The 25,129-nt window shown below is 36.5% G+C and overlaps 1 protein-coding gene across 1 annotated transcript in view; it reads right to left on the bottom strand.

Annotated features, from left to right (window-relative positions):
• Positions 1-25,129, bottom strand: part of LOC117886407 (transcription initiation factor TFIID subunit 4-like) — a 209,123-nt gene that overhangs the window by 139,721 nt on the left and 44,273 nt on the right. The window contains 2 exon segments of the mRNA XM_034788161.1: positions 8,404-8,573; positions 20,450-20,564. Coding sequence (XP_034644052.1) covers positions 8,404-8,573; positions 20,450-20,564 — 285 coding nt within the window.

Raw genomic sequence — 25,129 nt, 5'->3', positions numbered from 1 at the left:
CTGGGAGGATTGCAAAATGATCTTGAAAGGCGCAGCCTACCTAGGGACAATGATGCTAACTTCTAAAACTACAACCATCTGTTGTGCATGTCTAATATTGGAGAAAAACTTGGCAAGCCAATAAACTCTTCATTATGACCACTGAAAAATTTGTCAATGAACCCCAGTTTAATCTGGTTTCTGAAAGCAGCAGAAGCACAATATATGGTGGTCTAACAAATGTAACGGTATTTTAAAAGAAATCACATTTTTACATTCCCACGAGTGCAGCATGAAAATCTCAAGTCAGATGATTCTAAGAGGGAGAGAGAAAGACTATGGAGAAGCCTTTAAGACGAACTACAATGTTTTCTGGAAAAACATTGCAAGGTTAGTATGATCGGCAGAATTGCTAAATAAACATTAGCAGTCACTTAACACTTTTTAGAATCTGTATTACCTTTCCCTTTTTTCCTTTAAAGATCCTTGATGTTGCTGCTCATTGACCAATGACTTCCCCCTCCACAAAGATGTCCCAGCATGTTTTGAGAGTTGGTGACGTTAGTACCACCACTAGAGCATGGAGTCTGCCTATGGGGATAATGCAAGTCAGCTTTATTGCAATATTGAATGGTTCTCTGAGGTTTTCTTTTTATTGTTCTTATTTTACATCCTATCTTTATACTGACAAGCTATACATGAGGTGGAGAGTACCATCAGACTCTGCTACAGGATGAATCTTCGGGGAATACTGCTCCCAGCTCGACCCTCCTTTGCAAATATCAAGAACTTCAAGCCATTCATAGGCAAACCCTTATTTTGAGGCAGCAGGTGGTGTTGTGGAAAGCCATGAAGGCTAGAACCATCCTCCAGAGATAGCAGGATCTTTAAGGAAGACCATTACATGGGATCCATAAAACAAAAGCATGGTACCTATGCTGAAGACAGTACTTGAATTCTCTATGTGTTTTGGGGACCAAGTAGTATGGCCATGTTCTCAGTTCTATTACAATAAAACCCCACCAAAAATAGTAGTTTTATGACTGTAGAAATCAGCTCATTTTATTTATAAATACTGATGTTCTGAACAAATCTAAATTTCAGCTTATTTTTGAGGAACTATGTTTTGGTGGAAGAACATCAATACTGGTATGTAAGTTAACCATAGAATGTGCAAGTAGCACTGCTGAAAGCATAACAGAAGCTATGCTGTGCTGTTGCACAGAAGAACCGATAACAATAAAAAGAAAACCTTAGAAATACACAAAAAATATTGAACAAAAGCTGTCTTACTTTTATAGAAAGGCAAACTCCAGGCTCTCTAGTGGTACTGATATTACCAGTACCATGCATACTGCAACGTCTTGCAGAACAGGAAGTCTAATCATGGATCTATTAAAGAAAATAGAACAATACAATTTAATAGTTTGTTGAAATGCCTACTAATTATGCTTAGTATCAGCAGCATTGCTAAATAAGATTAAAACATTTTTTCTTTTTTCAAGGAAATAGTTATAGGTCACCATTTAACAAAATTTGGTTGCCCTAAAATGTTTGACATTATCAGATGCAAAATAAAATAAAATAAAATAAAATGAAGTCTCTATAAAACAGGCACAATGAACACATTTTCTTTTCCTCTCTCTACACACTAGCTATGAAGATCTGGGCATGCATGTTAAATATGTAGAATTATGGCAAATTTTCTAATCTGAAATTTTTTAAATCAAATTAACTCAACGAGATAATTACCCTTGTACTTCAACTGACAGATCTGTGCATTCCCTAACAGTGATATGAAACTACAGACATTTCAAACACTAAATTCATATATACATCCACCGAACAGTCTATGTTATGTCTCAACAAATGATATATTAAGGATCCTTTATGGGAGCTGGAAAAGGTTCACAGACTTGGCATGCAAACAATCTTTCAAATTAAATGATATGATACCTAATACAAAACCTCTTGCTTAAAAGAGGCAGCTGGGATCAGAGAATTTCACTCATGGGATCAGGACTGCCCATGTTGTTAGAACAATACATGACTCCACAAGGCTACGCTTGAGGAGGACTAACATTTCATAGGCACATTATGCAAATATTAAAACTACCTCCAAAACAGTCAAGGGTAATTTCCACAGATATGCGGGAGGGGGAATGGGGGGGTCATGACAGAAAGATGCTGGTAGATAAACTGATATGGAAAGGAACATTTCAGTTTGAAGGCAAATCAGTTCAAGAATAAAAAGTTAAAGTCCAATGGTGAAAACAACAAAATCTTTTCAATGTGATGGAGGAAAGCAGAAGCAAAAAAGTAATACGCATAGTTATCTGATGGGCAATCACATGGCTTAAAACAGGAGAACTCCAACAACTATAATCTAACCAGATATAAAAGCCATTAACAGTAAACCAAACACAGACATAAGTATACTTTTACATTAGCACTGTTCCATATCTAAAAAAGCATCATCAGTAGTACAAGTATCATACTATTCAAACACAAATGTAACTGTTGATAAACAGGCAGACAAAACAGTGATGACAGAATGCCTATATTTATTATTTATTAAACTAATAACAAATGCTCAGAGAAAATAAGACAGAAGGCTCTAAAACCTATTGGAATGCTCTTCATGGAACAAGGCCAAGCAGATTTTCTAGGCAGTTCTAACATAATATCAAATGCCCTCTAGAGCATTCAGATTATTTGTTTAACACACACACACACACACACACACACACCTGTTTTACTCTATGATGCCATTACTGTGTACCTCCAGAATGTAAAGTCCTAGATAAGTTTTTAATTCTAAGATTTTTCTTTCTGTGTGTTGTATCATGCATTCATGCACAAGAACCAAGAATGTGTTTATGAAGAATACTCATTTAGGCAGAAGAACAGTTAATATTCTGGCAAATAGAATTTAGAGAAGAGCACAAGAAGAGTCAGAACAGGGTATATCTAAATTAGGTTGAACCTAATCCTTGCAATTTTAACATTGACAAACAATGGCTCTCAAAGTATCACACAGAGCTGCTCTGCAGACACTATGTTTAGGAATAACCTTAGGCCTCCTACTATCTCGGCCATTAGAACTTGGACACATTAAAGAGATGCATTTTCAGATTTCTTGAAGGCTATGTTTCCCTGCCAAGAGATTATTTAGAATAAGCAAGGTGCTACAATACTCATATTAGTAGGAAAAATTAGGCACATTGTTTTCTTGTCAAGAAAGAGTTTTCTTTGCATAAAACAGTCTCTGACAACAAGGAGATATAAATATTTGATCATTGATCAACAGACAAATCTTTAAGAAAAATTAATTTCATAACTCAAAATTAACAATAACTTTGAATGAATGGGGGATGAAAACAATTATTCATGACTCTTCCCATGAATGAAAAGCTATCATTATTCTTTAATAAATATTGAAATAAGGTGGATAGTTACTCCGAGTTAGATATGGCTGATAGTAGATTTTACTTCCATCTCCGCCTATAATGAAATATATACATATTTTTAAGTACTTCACACTTTGAATGGTTATGGTTAGCCAACTGCCCTATACCGAGAGAGAGCAAGGAATAGCATAAGCCAAAGAACAGTATTTCAGGCTTATGTTTCATTATTCTTGCTGTAACTGAGTTATTACATGGCCATGTCACACTAACCTATGACATTTTGGAGTAGTCAAAGTAAGAGCAAGATATAGGCTGTGGTGTCATTTGGTTGTGTTGTAAATAGAAAGGGAAGTCAGGTGGAGTCAAGACTGAGCTGTGGGAATTTGTGTTTTCTTACAAATCCTAAGATTATCGATAGATTGCATTTTGGTGACCTGGAACCCCAAAAGAGGGCTTTTTGAAGGCCAAATAAAGTTCTAGGGCTCATCATTTCTACAGAGACAAGTACAGGGATATTCTCCTAAATAGTTTTTCAAGAAAGAAGGTGTGTGAGAAAAGAAGGGGACTAGATTTTTATCCTATTGTCCCATTTAATGAGCTAATGTTAAGAAAAGGAAAATTTAGTATGACTATCAGGATTTCCACAGAAAATGAGATGGTTCCACCCAAAACCAGTAGGAATGGAAACCAATTACTAACAATATTTATCATTAGGCCACATGAAACACTACAAAATGAACGAACAATCCTGCATTGTCAAAAAAATGGACTAGTTGCCTCACCAAGCTTTCCCCCCCTCCAATTACAGCTTTTACAATCCTTCAAGTTTTCTTGAAGGCTCACTATAGTTGTACAAAGAGTAAGGTTATGGGCAAGTGTACAGTTTCATATATTTTGTATGACTTCTCATTTACCTTTCATGCTTCCTACTGTGCATGCAGTTCTTATTTTGTTACTATGTGTTAACAGTGATCATGGATGTTCTTTGCTTCTTTCTCTTCTTGTAGCTTTTCCCTTTTTTCTCAGTTTTAGTTGTCAATGCATATAAACAAATTCTTCTTTTGTTTCACCCTTTACTTGTGTCCTGTTACCTTTCATTTAAATGCAATATAAAATTAACTGTAGCCTAATTTTTATCTGCCTCACAATCAAGCAGCAATTATACATAAGATGAATAAAGGTAATTCTACTTTTGCCAAAACTGCTACGAAGCAAAAAGAATAAACTCACTCTTACAATAATCCTCTTAGGAGCTGTGAAACATTATGTATATTTTGGTGCTGCCAGTTTATTGCACAATGGAAACTCAATTCAAAGAATGTCCACTTAACAGCTAATGTTTAAAAGCTAATAAAAGCTAAGAGATAGTCCCTGTCCACCAAAAAATAGTCAAAGAACAACTAAAAATGAAAAAAATAAAAATAAAAACAAGCACAAATTATCCAACTTTATTTTTCTGTGTTCTCTCCCAAATGAAAACTAGGAAGTATCACTATTATTTTTTGGGTAAGTGTAGCTATGGCACGGGGCTAATCAATTTTTCTCGGCTCATCAAGGAAACACTATCCAGGTGTGCTAATGGAGCAAGCATAAGGATCTGCCAAATAAAAACATACAGCACCAGCAAGCACAAGAGAAATTGTAGCCTTTCAAAAAAGAAGAGGCAGAGTATTGTGTTTGCCATTGTGTTGTGCTGCCATGCAGAAGAATCAGGTTTTAAGCTTTATGATCCTGGGTAGAGCGGCAACAAAATACATTGCCTGGTGCAAAAACATTCATTCTTGATTTTGAATCAAGACAGAGGTTGAATCAATCAAAATCCTTGCCTTCATAGATGAACAAATGGCAACAATTGCTAGTCAAAGATGACAAGACACAAAGGCACATGGAGAAGGAAGTAATTTAGGCAATGAACTAATGTCTTTACATTAATGCATCTTTCAGCTATTTCTTATATTTAGAAGGATCGATAATATTTATATTTAAAATAAACTATGGACTATAATGCTGCCAAGTTACTGTAGAGATAAGAACGTACAATATTTTAAGAAGAAACCTCTTTTACTATAACTTTGAGGCATTTGGCTGGTGGTAACTGCCAAAGACTGCATAGCATCTGCTCTCACTTTAGCAGTTTATATTCTGACTCTAGTGAATGGAAGCATAATCTCTGAAACAGCCTTTGGGGAACACTACTGAGTTTCTCTACAGAGCTCTTGCTCAGAGATGAGAGAGCGGGGGATTAATATTACAGAAAACTTGAAAGAACCAGCTTCTGAGACAGGAGTGAATAGCAGTGTCCTGATACTGTACATACCACAGTTCTTTCTTTTACTGGAACATTAGAAAGGTGCCCTAAATACTAAAGTGATTATTAAATATGAAAAGCTTTCAAGATAGAAAAAAATTCCCAATTTTAAGCCATATTCAGATACATTAATGTAAGAAAAAAGTGCATTTTACCTTGTTTGTCAATAGGCATAATACAAAAACAAGATAATAGTGGATTCAATTATCTGAGACTTTTCTTTTCCTAGTGTGTCTAAGAATGTGACAGTCTCCCTTGTTTAGTCCTTGTGTGCCTAGGCATACCAACACATAGTCAGACTGATTTTGTGATACTCATACAATCCCATTATTTTAAGTGCCCCGTAGCACAAACTACTGAATTTTGTGTGGTCCTGTGAGAGCAACAAAATCTGGCCCCACACAGTGAAAACAAAGCTTTTAAAGCTTCAAACTCAGCTGCAGGAATTCTCTCCTCAAGAGCTATGGATACTAAATAGTAGCCACTAGTGAACCCCAAAGCCACTTTCAAAACTACAAAAGACTTTATATAAAGCCAAAATAAAGCTCTAGAAACAGCAGCAAGAGCTCACTAGGAGCGACCACTCTTGGATTCACTGCTTTTGAGAAGCAAATCCCTGCAGCTGCTTTTAAAAGCTTTGAAAGTTTCATTTTCAATTATCAAAGCCAATAAAGTTTCAAAAAACAGCCACAGGGATTTGCTTCTCTGAGGAGCAACCCCCAAAAGGCAAATGGTGAACAGTTTGCTGTGTTCTGTGGCTCTTAAAGTATGTACATTGTCTTCTAAGCCCGACACTTCAAATTACAACTCCATGTTGGGCTGCAATTGTTATACCCAGAAGAATTAATTAAGGCTTGCATGGCAACTTTATTAGTGACTTTCCAGTTATTAGGTCTAATTTTCTTTGCTTTTTGTTTTGTTGCACCAGTATACAGTTCAATCACAGCAGGCCTCACAGTGGTGCTTCCAGAGACTTGCACTAAAAGCTTGTGGACTTCATAATTTCAGACAGCAACCACCAGATTCCCAAAAATTTGCATTATTATTTTCTTATACACCTCTACCCCGATATAACGCGGTCCTTGGGAGCCAAAAAATCTTACCGCCTTGTAGGTGAGACTGCGTTATATCGGGTTCGGGCCGGTACGCCGTGCCGTGCTTCGGCAGCCAGGCTTGGGCGGTGATTTAAAGGACCCAGGGTTCCACATGAATTTGGATATAACGTAGTAAAGCAGCGGGGCTCGGTGGCACTTTAAAGGGCCCGGGGCTCCCCGCTGCTTTACCGCGTTATATCCGAATTCGTGTTAGATCGGGTCGCGTTCTATCGGGGTAGAGGTGTAGTAACTTCATATGATGACATCATCATAAGGGCACTGGAAAAAGATAATTGTGGACTTACATGGCATTTATTTCCTCGCCGCGGCCCCAATACTGCAAAGGGACTACTTACAGTGCGTAAAGCAAAGCACATGAATAGGTCTTTGTAAGATGAGGGCCTGCCAGAGTGTAAAAGGATTTCCATATATTTACGCTGAATTTAAGAAGTATGAGACTACAGGTAAAATTTCCAAAATCACCTAAGTAACATAAGAGCCTAAATCCCACTTGCAGAAGTGACTTGGGCATTGAAGAACCCAAGTCTCATTGAATGTCAATGGTATTTAAGATCCTAAATCACATTTTAAAATGGGACTTAGAGTAAAATTTTAAAAGCCTCCTAAGTCAAAATAAAATTTAGTTTTCCTGACATTTTTAGATCTTATGTGGCCACCACATTTAACCTAGTTCAGAGTAACATAAATAAATACTGAGCATAATTACTTGCCACTTTTTAAATGTCACTAATTGAGTGTTTACTTTTTAATTTTTTTTTTTTAATTCTCAAAAGAACTGATAATATTCAGGACCAACTGTCAGTAAAAAGATAATCTATTTTTATCCATACCATAGCAAATAAAACCACCATCAAATTTTAAAATAGTTATAGACCAGGGGTCGGCAACGTTTGGCACGCGGCTCGCCAGGGTAAGCACCCTGGCGGGCCGGGCCAGTTTATTTACCTGCTGACGTGGCAGGTTCGCCCGATTGCGGCCCCCACTGGCCGCGGTTCGCCGTCCCGGGCCAATGGGGAAGCCGCGGCCAGCACATCCCTCGCCCGCGCCGCTTCCCGCCGCCCCCATTGGCCCGGGACGGTGAACTGCGGCCAGTGGGGGCCGCGACTGGCTGAACCTGCTGCGTCAGCAGGTAAATAAACTGGCCTGGCCCGCTAGGATGCTTACCCTGGCAAGCCGCGTGCCAAACGTTGCCGACCAGTTATAGACGTTAAAAATTGGATTAATACATTTTAAATCTTTTTTATATGAAAAAAATACATCCAGGCAAACAACTTGTCTTCTGCTAAACCACAGGGAGTGGAAAGCAGGAGATCTGGATTCCATTCTTGACTCACTGTCAGACATCTGCTGTGATCTTGGGCAAGTCACTTTACCTCTCTGTGCCTCATCTTGGTCATGTGCAACATCTGAATAATAATGATTCCCCACTTCACAGGGACAATGGGAGGTTTATTTCTTTAATGTTTGCAAAGAGTTTGGGGATCCTCAAGTAGATTATATCAATGCTGGATGCTACCATGTATTGTGACACTGACTAAAACTGAACAGCTCCAAAGACAATACTACCGAAAGCAAATGACATGCTTCTCACCCATTTCTAGTATTCGTTTATGTAAAGGGATAGCAGCAAGAAAGGGTTCATCTTTACAAGACTGTATCTGGGTTCCAACCAAGTCGGAGTTGGTTGCCATAATTCGGGCACTCTCTTCATTAAGGTTAACTCCAGCCATAGAGGCAACATCATTGATGTCATCGTCATCTCTATAACAAAAGCATAAACAAAAGATAATTTTGCATGTGATACAGTAACTTTTATAAATTAACTGCCTCCCTTAAAGGGAATAATCATGCAATGCTCCTGATCAGAAGAGGGAAGCGAGGCCAGTTTATTGGCACAGCCACCTGGCTCTACCTTATCATGGAATACCCAAGACTCAGAAACAACTTAATGGAACATATCTCTTTGACCACTCAACATCAGGCAATCTGCAAAAGTGGTGTGTCCAGCATGGACAAAAACACCCACAATTCTATATGGGCACCTTTCCTTTGACCGGAAGTTGATGAGAAACGTGATAGCAATGACAGCTATGTGGCCAGCTGACAAAGGTTAGTAGTGACCGCAGACCACAAGGCCCTCACTTTCCCCCCATACACTGATGGCTTGGAAGTAGGGGTCAATCAACAACCGTAATGAAACAAACAAAAAACCCACAGACATTGAAACCAAAACACTGTATTATTTCAAATTGCTCAAGGTTCAAGAGATACCCTTATTAAAACTACAATTGAGAACAACAAATCTCACAAAAATGCTGAAGGAAAAAAAGGAAACAAACCACACACAAAAATGTTTAGCATAAAAACCTTAATGCCTGTGATGGAACTGGCACCACTTCAGAGAAGCTAAACAAGATCACCTAAGGCTGAAGATCCATTTCTGGCCAAGCCATATGAGCTTAGCTGAATATTGGACCATGTGAAGATAATCACAAACATGAACACATGGTTAGATAAATTGGTATGGAGAGTAAGTGAATCTAGAAAAAACAGGCTGGAGCCCCAATTCTCCGATTAGAGCTAAAACAAAGGTGCCGTCCATACTACAAAGCCGTTTAAGCTTACTTGGTTGTGTAGTTAATGAAAACAAAGCACTAACTTAGAAAGATGCCATACATGAACACCTAATAAGAATCCGGAATGCAGTGAGGAAGAAAAAGACCTAGAGTCATTCTTACAGAAATGGCTCTGAACTATTGCATTTACACTCTGTGGAACACCCTGTATATGTAGAACAAGCCCACGGAGTCTCTAACAAGCGAAATGCAAACACAATAAATGTTCACACCGTTATCAGTGTGTTCCCAAATGATTATGATAAACATGGGATTTTGCAAGTATCTTGCAGCAAAACTTATATTATGTCAATTTCTACACGGACATACAGCCAATGTCATCGCATTCACTTCAACCAGGACCCATGATATATACATCTGTACAGAAAAATTTGGAAAGCTACAAGTATCTTTAGCATTTTCACATATTCAGCCTGTGATTCCAGCATTTGGTCTCTGAGAGTCAGTTTCACCTCCATCAAACATTCATTCTAACAGAAAAATAGAGAAAGTATTTTCCATTTCCCACAAAAGTTCATAGTATGACATACAGGCAAACAAATTTTGTTCTTGAACCTTAAGAAGCCAAATTTTTTTTTACTGGTAATGACTTAAAAACCCTGAGATTGACTCTCTCTATTCAGACAACTGGAATTTTTAAACTGGATAGTGAAAACAACTGCAAGGCTTGAAAAAATATATGTATAAATTGATAAGGAACATTACATTTATATAAAAAGGTAAGTTAGAGGTATTACTATATTTGACTGAAATGTTTGTTGTGGGTCTTGATTAGTCATGTACTGAAATTTAATTGAACATTAACACCAAAGTAAACTGTGCAATTAATTGTTTTAATATTGCCCTCTACAAATGCTATTTTGTACAATGACCATAGCTTTAACATTTATCACTCAATAATTGGCAGAATTTTCAAGACAAAACATAATTGTAAGGAACAACCCTTTCCCATTAACTTTCGGGAATGTTCATTTCTTCTTTCTTTAGTGTTCTATCCGTGTTTCTCCTTGCCATCTGCCTCAAAATAGTAAGCAGGAACCGAACTATTTACCTTACTATGCTTTAACAATAAGTAAAAATCAATTTTTTTTACATAATTTGAGTCCTAATATAGAGCCCCTGATTAACATTCTTTCCGTATGGTAGTTTTTGAAGATACTGTAACAGCAAAACTCAAAATTCTGAAGTTTTAAAATGTACAATTTACAAGAAAAAAATAAAATCTACATGTGAATTTTGCAGGTGAAGAAGTCTAAAGATACTAGTCTTAATAATACAGTCAAATAAACCTCACAAAGTACGGTAATTCATTTTAAAAAAAATCTTTTACTTCCATGTTTTTCTATTGAACTTAGTGCTCATGAAAGGTACAAGATACCCTAACGACTGAAAAAATCCCATTTACCCTCAAAACAGATATGGCCTGGGTAACAGCAGAGTAATGTTCCACAAAGTCTATGCTCTGTCAGTGTTCTTTAACCCTGATCTTGTGGACACACTTTGCCATTCACGCTTGATCTTTGTCTTCTCTTCTGAAACAGTCAAATATAAGGGGTGAGAGGATTGATGTGCACACTTTCCCACCGAGAAATGAACTGAAACTAGAGCTCATTTTTTTGCCACTGGACTGCAGTTCAGTCTTTGGCCAGGAATTCACCATCAGACTACATTTGTCTCACTGAACTGCATATAACGGCAGGTTATCTGACGGCAAAACGTACAACAGAATTGCCTTCTGAGTGTATGTGACTCCATTTGGCTTGATGCCCCTGTGCACAAGCAGGGGAATAATGAAGTAAGATGTGCATGGGTGGGGGCTGACACCAGAGTGCATAGATCAAGGGGATCTACCACCCTGCTGGCCATACAGCAAAACCATCCATGGCCCTGAAGAAAGGCTATGATCTCTGCTGCTGAAATGAAGCCCACTGGAGCACTCCATATCTTATAATCCTTATTAATCTATTGCCGCTGGTGAAAATAGCATAGGCAAAGGACAAGATTATTTTTTTCCTCGGGAGGGACAAGACTGTGGATGTGGAATCTTTTTGTGAGATGGCGCTGATCAGGATTTGAGGAAAGTGAGTCAAGGGCAATAGCACAAAAAGAAATCTCCATACATTATCTGAGTAAAGGGTAGAGAACTTTATTCACTTATGAGACAGGTTTAAATCCCTAAACCACAGTCTAATAGTAACACTGGCTTTAAAAAGCAATGTAACTGAAAACTTATGTATAGTGCCAGCATTACTGTTTATGCCTGTGATACATGAGAAAATTATTAACCCAAAACATCAATATAAATAGTTGTGGAAAAAGATAACCCTATTGTTGTAAAAATTTAAAAAGTACAGCTATATATATTATGCAAAGGGATCATTACTATAACTGATTACTTCTTGCACTAACATTCGACAATTATGTAAATATGCATAAATGGAACTCATACATGCATTTGGACAAAACAGTTGTATCAAAGTCAATTTGAATCATGAACATGTGACAATTATTTTACAGCCAGATCACAGGCCTTACCAAGTACAGTATTACTCATCACGATTTCAATGCCAAACTGTTTTCTCTTTACCAATTATCATGGTGATCCGCCCCCCTTTTGCCCCCCCAGCTACAAAAAAAAGAATAAGCTCCTTAGATATAGTTATTGGAAAGCTACAAAAAAGGGGGATGAGTCATTATTTTCTGTTTGTAAAAACAATGTGGTCCTACCACACCAATTTAAAAATAAATTCTTATTGTTCTTTCTAATGCCACCATAAGTCACTGTACTGCTGAAAACATTCACTGCCTTAAACCCTCTCTGTTAAGTTGCAAGGATGATGTATAAACATCACAAAAAGTAGAATGCTAAGTTTACATAAAGAAGTTTATCCTTTATATTTATATTTATCTTCTAGAGATGCACTCAACTCTTTCCCCTTCTTCTGCATGATACTTTTGCCACCTAATATTTTTTAAAAAGTATACACATTCTGAATAAAAGATTAGAGTCCATACATTATAAACAAAATAAAATAGCCTGCAATTAGTGGCAATAAACTATTTTTTTCTGGAGGGGTTCCAATGATATCATCAAGAGCATTTCAACGGCACTAATAGTTTAGTTCATCAGGAGAACCCCTGGATAGAATAATTTCTTGCATCTCACTTGCTAATTATTTATCAATAGTTGTGCAGAGAATAAAATATTACAGGAAAGGTAGAAAAAGCAAATTGTAATAGTAATTGGTGATTTGAATCTTCCAGTCTAATAGTAGTCTGTCATTTGCCTTTTTTTTTTTTTTTTTAAATTTTGAAGAATTATAGAATGGAGGGTAGAGTGGTTTTGGATACTGTAAGAAGAAATGACAAAAAAAACTTGCAAACCTTGTTTCTCAACCGTTTCCCATAAAAATCAACTTTTCACTCCAGATCATTGGGTTTTCAGTAGTAATTCTGTGGAACAAAGATGCCATCCAGTGGTAGGTTAGATTGATAGTTACTATCTATTCCCCATTAGGTTCCTTTGCACATCACATTGTGCTCTAAAGGTATAACACAGCATAGTAGCTGATGATTCCCACTTTTGTTGTATTGTACAGTTCTTAGGGTATTGGAAGCAGCCTCACAATGTAGTGTGTATTATTTATTAGTGTAGGACTGTTTTTTCCCCTCAAGCTCATAATGTTGTCTACATCTTAACAGAGAGATGGTCTAATAGACTATTTTCCCTCCCATATGTAATCACACAAACCACCTTTCCTCCATTCATGTAGGAAACACTGGGGCAATTATAGCATTGCTTACATGAAAAAACGAAATTAAGAAGGAAAGTAATATATATATGTAATTGTCTTAATGTAATTTTAATGATCATGTGGAAACAGAGAGGAGAGCCAGTGTCATGTAGCCAGCCTCTTTGTGCATTCAATACATTATCACATACACTTTTTCTCTCATACTTGTCAGCAGGATTTGAACCCAAAACCTTCAGATACACAGCACACACCTATTCCACTTGAACTGTGTGGAGTATATAATGGTGGGAGTAGGCTATAGTATTACTCTCCATGTGGACCAACTTGTAGTGGTGGACATGCAACATACTTTGCCAGTGAGTTATACATCTATTTTGGAGAAAGTACTAAAATATGGTATTAGAACTGGAGTTACCACACATATTTACAACTTTCTATTTTGGAATGTGAAAAAATTGTACATGTATCTAGCTTGAAATATCTCTTTGGAAAAGCAGAGAATCTGGAAGCCCTACATCAAAAGTTTTAAGAAATGTACAATTTTGAGTGTAAATCATTGATAGTGTCCATTTTAACTATCTGAACAGGACAAGACACTTTGCACATCATAGCAGGATACTGATAGGTCCTAGGAGATTGATTCAATCACTTGACTATGCCAATATGCCACCATGTCACCCAATTTGGAGTGTCTTATTTCAATTACAAAACTGATCTTTTATTTCTAAAATATGAAATAAAAGAGAGTAAACAGAGCTTTGTTTTTACCTATATTTTCCCTTCATATTATTTTAAATATTAAAGGATTTGTGACAATGTTGGAGGCCAACGACTTTAGTTGGGGAAGGATTCAGATGTTCTGTCTTTGGCCATTCCAACATAAGTCTTAACTAGCTTCTGATGAAGTCTACTTGTGAATATGCAACTATTAACACGGACCTTCTTATTTTAAAGGTATATGGACCAATGGCAGTACACCACAGGTGTTGGCCTCCAACATTAAAAGTGAGCTCAGAGTTTCAGGGGAATCTTATTCTCACTTTATAGGCATAGGTTCCACAATACATTACTCTGGCAGCACCAGGAGTGGTGTTGATGAGGTTCAGAGGTTACATACAGCCAGCTCTGAAATACAGCTCAGAACAATATGGGGCCTTTGGAAAAGGAAGGTGAACTTAGATAACCACTATACCTATCTATCCCATCTCAAATAAAACAAATCTACATTGGCAGTGTTCCCTATAGCCAGTCACAGCAGTTTCTTTGTTTTCAATCTGGCAGGTCTGTCTTCTATAATGAATGAGATCAGACAGATGATGGCTTTTAGTCACACTTCACTCGGGGCTGGATCACTGATCACCCTATTACAGTCCCAGTCCCTTAACATTCCTTTTTTTATTATTAAACGTACAGGAAAAGGAGTAAATCTGAAAACGGAATGGAGAGCTAAAAAATAAAAAAATCTACCACCACATACTTTTGTGCAGTTCAAAAGATTGTAAAATAACTGTCTGTGAAAAAATAGGAACTTAAAATTCTCCTAAAAGGCTAAAAGACCACTATCATCATCAGCAAATAAGATTTTTTAATCATTGCCCTATAATTTTAAATCAGATTAAAATTATTATATTAGTGCAAAGCTGAATACTAGTTGAAATAAACTCATTCTACTTTAGCAAGAGTAAATTCCTTTTTAATCTGCACAGGAACCAGAATGATTTCAAGTTTTCAAGATTCAAGTTTCAAGATTTAATTTACAGAGAAACAGGATGCACTGAACTTGTTTTAACTAGATTAGATGGTTTTCAGAGAAGACTCAGCAAAGTTTTCCAAATTCTGCCATGAAATGTAATCAAGTTTGAAACAGACTTCACATTTGAAACAGACAAAAGTACCAAAGTTATCTAAAAATTGAGAATAGAAACCAAAAAAAGTTTGTGCAAAAACATTAATGGCCAGATTTATGAATACTTTACAGACTTCTCGTAGAACCTTACTCCTCAATTAGTCCTGTTGTACTCAGTGGAACTATTAGTGGAGTAAGGTACCCGTTGTGACAATAGTTACTATAATCCAGCTTTAAATTATTTTACATAAAGGAAAAAAGCAGGGTATACAATACCAACATCTCAAAATGTCTGAAACGATGAAGAACATTTTGTAGAGAGATTAGGGCTGTCGATTAATCACAGTTAACTCATGCGATTAACTCAAAAAAATTAATTGTGCTGTTAAACAATAATAGAATCCCATTTATTTAAATATTTTTGGATGTTTTCTACATTTTCAAATATATTGGTTTCAATTACAACACAGAATATAAAGTGTAGAGTGCTCACTTTATATTTATTTTTTATTACAAACATTTGTACTGTAAAAAAAACACAAAAGAAATAGTATTTTTCAACTCACCTAATAAAGAGATTGCACTACAATATTTGTATCACAAAAGTGCAACTTACAAATGCAAAATTATGTACAAAAATATAACTTCATTCAAAAGTAAAACAATGTAAAACTTTAAGGCCTACAAGTCCACTCAGGCCGATTTCTTGTTCAGCCAATCGCTCAGACAAACAAGTTTTTCTTACATTTGCAGGAGACAATGCTGCCTGCTTCTTGTTTACAATGTCACCTGAAAGTGAGAACAGGTGTTCGCATGGCACTGTTGTAGCCGGTGTCGCAAGATATTTACGTGTCAGATACACTAAAGATTCATATGTCTCTTCATGCTTCTACCACCATTCCAGAGGACATGCGTCCGTGCTGATGACAGATTCTGCTCAATAACTATCCAAAGCAGTGCGGACTGACGCATGTTCATTTTCATCATCTGAGTCAGATGCCACCAACAGAAGGCTGATTTTCTTTTTTGGTGGTTTGGGTTCTGTAGTTTCTGTATCAGTGTTTTGCTCTTTTAAGACTTCTGAAAGCATGCTCCACACCTCGTCCCTCTCAGATTTTGGAAGGCACTTCAGATTTTTAAATCTTGGGTCGAGTGCTGTAGCTATCTTTAGAAATCTGATATTGGAATCTTCTTTGTGTTTTGTCAAATCTTCAGTGAAAGTATTCTTAAATCAAACAACATATGCTGGGTTGTCATCCGAGACTACCATAACACAAAATATATGACAGAATGTGGGTTAAACCATGGAGCAGGAGACATACAATTCTGTCACAAAGTTCAGTCACAAATTTAATTAACACTTTTTTTTTTTTTAACAAGCATCATCAGCATGTCCTCTGGAATAGTGGTCGAAGCATGAAGAGGCATATCAATGTCTAGCGTAGCTAAATACCTTGCAATGCCAGCTACAAAAGTGCCATGCGAACTCCTCTTCTCACTTTCAGGTGACATTGTAAATAAGAAGCGGTCAGCGTTATCTCCTGTAAATGTAAACAAACTTGTTTCTCTTAGCGATTGACTGAACAAAGAGTAGGACTGAGTGAACATGTTGGCGCTAAAGTTTTACATTGTTTTGTTATGGAGTGCAGTTATGTAACAACAAAAATCTACATTTGTAAATTGCACTTTCATAATAAAGAGATTGCACTATAGTACTTGTATGAGATGAATTGAAAAATACTATTTCTTTTGTTTGTCATTTTTACAGTGCAAATATTTGAAACAAAAGTAATATAAAATGAGCACTGTACACTTTGTATTCTGTGTTGTACCTGAAATCAATATATTTGAAAATGTAGAAAAACATCCAAAAATATTTAATAAATTTAAATTGGTATTCTTCTGCTTAGCAGTGCAATTAATCATAATTAATTTTTAATCACGATTAATTTTTTTGAATTAATCGTGAGTTAACTGCGATTAATTGACAGCCCTAATTTAATTGCAATATATCTATCCAATCAAGCGTTACTCTTTCCATTCAGACCTGTCCCTCAAATAATTATTTACAACATAATTCATGATAGCTTGGATATGGACAATTAATTCATCTGATTTGAAAACTGGATAAGGAACCATAGTCAATGAACAAACAGACGCAAGTCAAGTTGTGATGGGGCGAGGAGTAGCGTGCCACAGAAATTAGTGTTAAGTAGAGTCTTAATACATTTATTCCCAACAAACAAAGTAAAGGCATACATTCACGCCCACCCTGCCATTATGATACTCAACCATCCAAAAACACTAATACCTTGTCTAACACACTAACTTTCAATTCAACAATATTATCCCTCCCAACGTACACAAAGAAGTGAAAAAATCAAATTTTCAGAAAATTAATTCTGTACTCAAAGAGTAAGTGCTGTAAATTTGGGGAGGATAACCTATATTATTCACTATGCTTATGCAAACAAAAAACAATGTAAACCATGCTTAATGTGCAAATGTAAATGCAATCTGAACTATGGAGTCACTATTGCATCTCCAAACACTTGTCATTACAGTTAGCCATTTATCATCTCAATTTATAAATCCAACTATCAAAGAATTTAATATATACTTCCCAAGATTGTAGAATTGGCAGATTAGCATAGCACAGTGGTTCTCAAACTTTTGTACTGGTGACCCCTTTTCACATAGCAAGCCTCCGAGTGAGACTCCCACTTATAAATTAAAAACAGTTTTTAATATGTTTAACACTATTATAAATGCTGGAGGCAAAGCAGGGTTTGGGGTGGAGGCTGATAGCTCGCGGCCCCCCAATGTAATAACCTCATGACCCCCTGAGGGGTCCGGACACCCAGTTTGAGAACCCCAGTAGCAGATTAGATCACAATGGTGTGGCCCCTCATGGATTTCAAGGAGACTTCTGTTTGTCTCTCCTCCCCGATTGCAGAAATACAATACTTCGGAAATACTATTATATTTTTGGTATTATAGTAGCGCCCAAAGGCCCCCAAACAAGATTGGAGCCTGCCTATGGCAATAATGTTCATCTTTAGGTATCATCACAGGTAACGACACCATACGCATGAATGGGGTACTTCACATTTTTCCCTGACAAATTTTAGCCAGGATGAGTTTTTACCCAAGATAAAACAATATATGAAGTTATGAGGGTTTTATTTTGGGGAAGTTAGGGGATTGACAACTGGGCTTATGAAGGGAAACTAGCTTCCATCTTAACTATAGAGCACTAACCATCACTCCACAATGCACTGTGAATCTAACTTTTACCATAATAATTATTGTCAATATTGAAGGCTAAGCTACCATTTGTGAAACCCTCAGTTCATATGTGCCTCGCATGTATAAATCTCTCACACTCACTTCAGTAAACAACTTTTTATATTGGAAAAAATAGTTCAGCAAGATATGATAGACTTAGTGTTTACATGATTAAAAGAAAATGTCTAGAAAAATAAAGTTCACATTTCTATTACTAGTGACCAACCCTTTGCCCATAAGACAGAAAAACTAAAGTAAGTTATTTTAAAGAAAGAGTATGAAATAATGAAACAAATATGCAATAATAAAGCACCAAGGGTAAAATGAATTTATACATAACACAACTATTTTTCAAAATTTTTGCTCTGCTTAGATGCCAGTTTGCCTTCTGGCTACAAACACATTCTTCACACACGCTGGGAATGTTGAGGAAAACTAGTCAGCATTCAGAGGATTAATACAGATTTCCAGCTCTATGCCTTTAGGCTTAATAGTCAGACATCTATTTGTCCTCAGGAGAGGTTAGGGGTTGAAATGCAAATATGCAAACAACAGAATCCTTTGTTAAGATATCAAGAAAAAACTCCATTTCTACTACTGTTTAATAAATCCTTGCAATTCTATGGATTTATTTAAATTCAGCATTGTGTCTTACTATTTTGAACAAGAAAACAATGCAAGAAAACAAACACATTCATTCTGACTAAAATTTGTTCTCTAAAGGAAAAATGACATACACCCTTGACAGCTTATTTACCAAACTCACTAAAGATTTATTGATTTATCAATCAGTGCCTTGAGCATTTGCTTCTCCCCTAGGGAAAATTAACAATTCCAACTAACCTAATATATTCTACGTATAAACTAAGTGAATGAAAGAATCAATCCTGGCACAATTTACAACATCCAGTAAAAAAAAAAAAAAAAAAAAAAAATGCTGTCCCTTTTGGTGTATGTAAAATTGAAAGCCATGCTAACGAAGAATAAATGCCTATGTTGCTTACTAATACAAAAAATATTTATTAAGACAGTACAATTGAACCCAACATACATTTTAAATCATTTAAATACTCAGTGGGAGGCAAGTGCATTGGAAAATAAAAAATTGAATGATTTTGCTTCTAGATTAATACTAAGTACTACCGCTATTAGTTGCAATGCTGACATGCCTCAGAGCAGAGATATTTCACAACGTCCTACAAATTCTCTTTTACTCTACCTGTAAAAGTCTAAGCTGGTCAATTAATTACTGATTTGATGAGGTCAGATCAAAGTAAGTATCCTAAAGGAAGAATGTGACTGTCTAAAAATACTTTCCCATTTTAGCAAATAAATAGGAAAAAAGGGCAATATTTTAAAAGGAATTAAAATGCACTTACATCAATGAAACAAAATTAAAATGAAGGTGGGAGGGCGATAAAAGCAGCAAATATAACATTAGCTTTCCACTACAGTATTAAAAATGTTCAAAACCTATAACATACAATAATATTTATAAAAGTTTGAAGGGTATTCAAAATAACAGGCACAGCAGCTCAATAAACCCATGCTACTGGGCTGAACTTCTGCAGCTCCTGACCACTACAGGAACTCAAAGAATGCCCCAAGTTGTGCCACGCAAACAAATCACATCAACAGCAAATAAGGCAATGAAGTTTCTCTCTTCAGTTCTAAAGAACAGTTTTTTCCCTAGGCTTCATACCTGCAGCTGACCTGCACAAGCCTATCTACATACAGTATGCCCTGCTGTCACAATTAGGATCATCTCAACAAGGTACATCTCATATGAGTGTTACAATCTGATTAATAAAAATAGCTGTATTGCACCCTTATGAAAACCTCATCTACATAGCTTCCTTTACTAAAAAAAAATTCATATTCACAAAAGTGATTTGTAAGGTTTATTAAATATTTTTTAAAAATCTGCATTTGGGGAAAAAAAATCGGGTGTCTTTCCTTTTTTTAAAAAACGTTGAACTAAATAAGCAGATTGCCATCCAATCAAAGTGCATGGGAAATCTAGGAATTATTATAAAATACTGCCCTCTGGTGTTAAGCCCATTTTAAATTGTGTGTGTGGGGAAGGGGGTTGTTGTTGTTTTTTGTTTTTACCTGAAAGATCCACCTCCAGGGTCATTCAACTTGTTTTTCTGATTTGCAGAGACCTGAACACCAAAGCCCCCAGGACTTTGGCTGGCTTGTATTGTTGGTGCCTTCCCTACTGTGCCTGAAAAACACCAAGCAATGTTATTATGAGCTGTCTTAGACAATTTACATCAAAGAACCTTCTGTCCAGGAACTAAATTTAACTGTCTCTAAATTGCAAACAAAAGCAAGTTGTTATTTTTAAAGGTTCCATTGCTGAAGAAGAGAGAACGATTTAAAAAATAAAGATGAATATTAACTTTTTTTCAACATTTACTTGTGAAAAAATTGAAGATTCTAACGCTGCAAACCATTATTCATAGCTAGCTAAAATATAATTAATGACAATAAATATGTTTGCGACTACCAGTAAACTGCTCTTCTACAGAATCTGCACAGAATAAGCAAACAGGAACTGAAATAACTTATTTTAAAGGATAAGCAAGTGGTACCATCTAAGAGTTTTGGTAAAAATCATGTTTAAAGATATTCAATAATACTGTAGTATTTTGTCTTTGAAAAGTAAAATATATTTTCTTATTTTCCTATATAATGGTTCACTTTGTTACAATGAACAACCACACACATTTTCAGAGTTAAAAAAACAGTTTGAGTTACTGTTTTACACAGTGCATAAAAATACACCTCTACCCCGATATAATGTGACCCGATATAACATGAATTCAGATATAACGCGGTAAAGCAGAGCTCCGGGGGAGCAGGGCTGCGCGCTCTAGCGGATCAAAACAAGTTTGATGTAACGCGGTTTCACCTATAACACAGTAAGATTTTAGCTCCTGAGGACAGCGTTATATCGGGGTAGAGGTGTATATAAAATTTGAAATAAAATCCTATTGAAAGCCCTACACTTATTTTCTCATTTTAAAAAATATTTTGTAAGCAGTTCACTTCTGTATCTATACTATGAAAAAATACTTTCAAGTACATAGTTATATAAATCAAAGTAAAGATTTTCAAATGGGCCTAGGTGCACTCAATGTCCATTGAGAGTCAATAGGAATTGGTCATCTAATTCCCATCAGTGCTTTAGAAAATTCCAACCAAAACACATAACAAATTTCTGTTACTAATTAGCAATAAAAATTACCACGAAGCAATAGAACTCTGGATGATCAATGCAAGGAAACATTACACCAGGGCTTGAATTAAAAAGTTTTGATCAAGTGGAATTTTTACATTTTTAAGTGATACTTTAGTTTACTGCTTATATACTTTATTAGTCACATCTACTCAGGCTATAGGTGGTCTAATTCTCTTTATCGTTCTTCAGTGCAAGCTCTTTTTAGACATGTATAAAATATTAAAAATTAAGGTCTTCTGAATTGATAAATTCTTCCCTTTTTATGCTTTCAAATCTCAATGACTATTAATGAGTTACATGCACATGTAAAGAAGACCTTGAGACACCTTCAAAATCATCTGAAAGACCTTCTTGCAGTAGTCTTATGACTCATTTATTATCTGCAAGTGGGCATGCTTTCATGAACCTTTGTGATTTATATTATTTTTTGTTTCATAAGCCCTAAAAACTAAAGCATGATTAGCTGAATTAATAAATTATTTAACAACATATGCTTTTCTGTAACAAAAGGATTTGCCTTGACTGAGGACAGCATTTTTTTTAATTCTAAGATCTTTGTTCAACTTCAGTCTGAGCTCTCAAGACAAAAATTTATTTGACAGTCTTTGTTCAATCCTTCAGTCTACTGTGTATTACAGAAACCTCTGTATGAAGCCTCAATCTTGGAAAATCCACAGTAAGATTTAGGCCATCAGTTTCTAGGCCCAGGGAATGAACGTGTATTGTGACATATTGAAGATCCATGAGATGACACAAATAGCATCAATCCTTTAGATGGTCAACTCATGTATCTGTTTCAGGTAAACTAATTAGAAGACTTTTTATTGAGTGAACTGGAAAGCATGGGATAATGAATGAAATAGAAGAAAAATTAACATAGTTCAGCATGTGCTATTTCTGTTCAGGAGACTCAAAGGGGCATTAATAATAAAAAAGCTGCAATGGCTCTGGCAAGGTGTAACAGATTTAGTGTATACTGTTAAAAATAAAGTAATGAAACAGTAGTAATGTTCATCCAGAATTAATTAGCAACAATAGTTTGATTTTTCAATGGATGCGGAACTTTGATCCAAGAATATTACAGAAAGTACAGCAATGCAGTAGTCAATCCTTTAGTTTCCTGAAAGCAATCTAAACATATATAAACTGTCATATCTAAACTGTATATAGAGAATTAAATTCCACTTGCCTTCACCCTATGAATATGAATTTTCTCAAATGGATCTGACAGAATGTAATTAAGTATGAGGTTTTAAATCTGGGATGATGTATACGTCCTTTTCTATTTTTAACAGCTACTGTATGTATATAAGCAACAATTTCCTAGGTTGCGTACTTTGTTGTTGCAAGGCCCAAAGCAAAGATAGAAACCTTGATAATGATTTCTTTGTTTATTGAGGTAGCCCAACACAATTTGCAATAACTTTTGTAAATTAAAATCAGCTGTTGGACTGGATACCTCAAGAGACTGATAATGACAGACAGAGTCTTTCACCATTAGGTCATAGGTTTAAGTATAGGCAGCAGGGTCTGGAGGAATGAGCCTGAGGGTACATCTACACTACAGCGGGGAGTCGATTTAAGATACGCAAATTCAGCTACGTGAATAGCGTAGCTGAATTCGACGTATTACAGCCGACTTACCCCGTTGTGAGGACGGCGGCAAAATCGACTTCTGCCGCTTTTTGTCGGCGGCGCTTACTACCACCTCCGCTGGTGGAGTTAGAGCGCCGATTCGGGGATCGATTGTCGCGTCCCGACGGGACGCGATAAATCGATCCCCGAGAGGTCGATTTCTACCCGCCGATTCAGGCGGGTAGTATAGACCAGGCCTGAGATTAGTTGTCAGTAAGTGCCTAGTTCTAATCCTGGCTCTGCCAATGATGTGTAGCCTTTGCCAAGCTACTTTACACCCCACTGGCTCCGTTTCCACAGCTGCATGGCCTGGTTTACACGGTTTTTGTACTGGTGTAATTACTTCAGTAGGGGGTATGAATTTTTACTTAAACAGTTATACCGGTACAGCCCCTCATGTGGACGTAGTTATACAACTATAAAGATACCTGACAGTCTGCCTACACTGAAAAGTTGTACTGCTTTAACTATACCAGTAAAGTTAAAGCAGCACAAACCCCATTATACCAGGATAAAGATGCTTTGTCCTGCTATACCTATTCCTGTATGGAGAGGGGAATGTGTTATACTGTGTAAGACACCATCATAACTGTGTTCACATTAGGGGGTTGTACTGTTTTAACAATACTGAGATAGTTAAAGCAGTATAACTTGCATGCAGACAAGCCTGTAAACAGAGATAACAATACTCATCTCACTTAGGGGAGTTTTAAGAATTAATGTTTCTAAATGCTTTGAATGTGTAAAGCTTTATATAAATGCTAAGAATTATTCTTTAGGCAAGATTGTGAATCCCACCTGTTACCACCTCGTGGCCAATCAATGGGCTACATGAAAGAAATGTGCTTTTTAGCCATAGTTTAACAGAGAGATGTCCACATCATGCAAACTTTCATCACCATTAGCACCACTGTTGGCATTCTCAGCACAGAGGCCAAGCACTGAATAGGCATGGAAATCAAATTAACCTTCTCACATTAAGGTACACCAATCAGGATTCCGAGTGTGAAAGCTTGCATTCTCATTACATATTAAATAATTTTTGTGTTAATAAATTTAGGATCTTAGTGTCAGTGTTGTCAATCCAATACTTCTTTTAAGAAGTAAACTCACTTCAACCCTGACTGGAGAAAGTAGTCCCAAGGATGAAAAGACAGATCAGTCTCCATGCCCAGGCAACCCTTGGCCTTTCTGAAGTGAATGGTCAGTTAGAGTGTCAACTGGTGCTAATCCTAATGGCGGGTTTAGGATGTATATACTTGCCCATGGGCAACAGGAGAGACCAAATTACTCATCAGACAGACAATAATGATTTTAGACATTCCCAATCTAGACTGGATTCAGACTGAAGACCTTAAGATGACAAGCTCTGTATACCATTACAAATACTCGGTTATCTAACTGCCTGCATCCAAAAAGATATTTGACAACTGTAAAGAGAAACAAGGTTAAAGATGGCAAGTAATAAAGGGGTGCTGGGAAACACACACAAGAACTTCTAGAGAGAATAAGGAGGAGAGAATAAGCCAGTCCATTAATCTATCTTTGCACAGCTGTATAGAACATCCAGGTTCAATACCTAGCCTCTTGCACCCCAGATTGTCAGTGACTAGCATGTTGCATGCAGCACTCAGTCTCTGGTATCACAAAAAGTGACATTGGTGGCAGATGAAAGGCATATAGCTGAAAAGTTTCTCAAAGGGGTCCTACCTGGTCCTCTGCAGCTGGAAAGACAGTGGCTACAATGTGTGGCCTCAAAGGTGAGAGATAAAGCAGGGAGATTAAACCAAAGCATTCTCAGGGCTGCATCAGAAAAGTGAAGAAAGTCTTTCCCACATGAGGGGAAAAGGTCATACAATAAAACAGTAAAAACCATATCCCTTACTTCATTCGGACCGTCACACAAGAAA

The sequence above is a fragment of the Trachemys scripta genome, chromosome 13 (genome assembly GCF_013100865.1).
Source record: "Trachemys scripta elegans isolate TJP31775 chromosome 13, CAS_Tse_1.0, whole genome shotgun sequence".
NCBI classification, from domain to species: Eukaryota; Metazoa; Chordata; order Testudines; family Emydidae; genus Trachemys; species Trachemys scripta.
The sequence above is the reverse complement of the archived record's forward strand: the minus strand, read 5'-3'. Positions and strand labels throughout refer to the sequence as shown.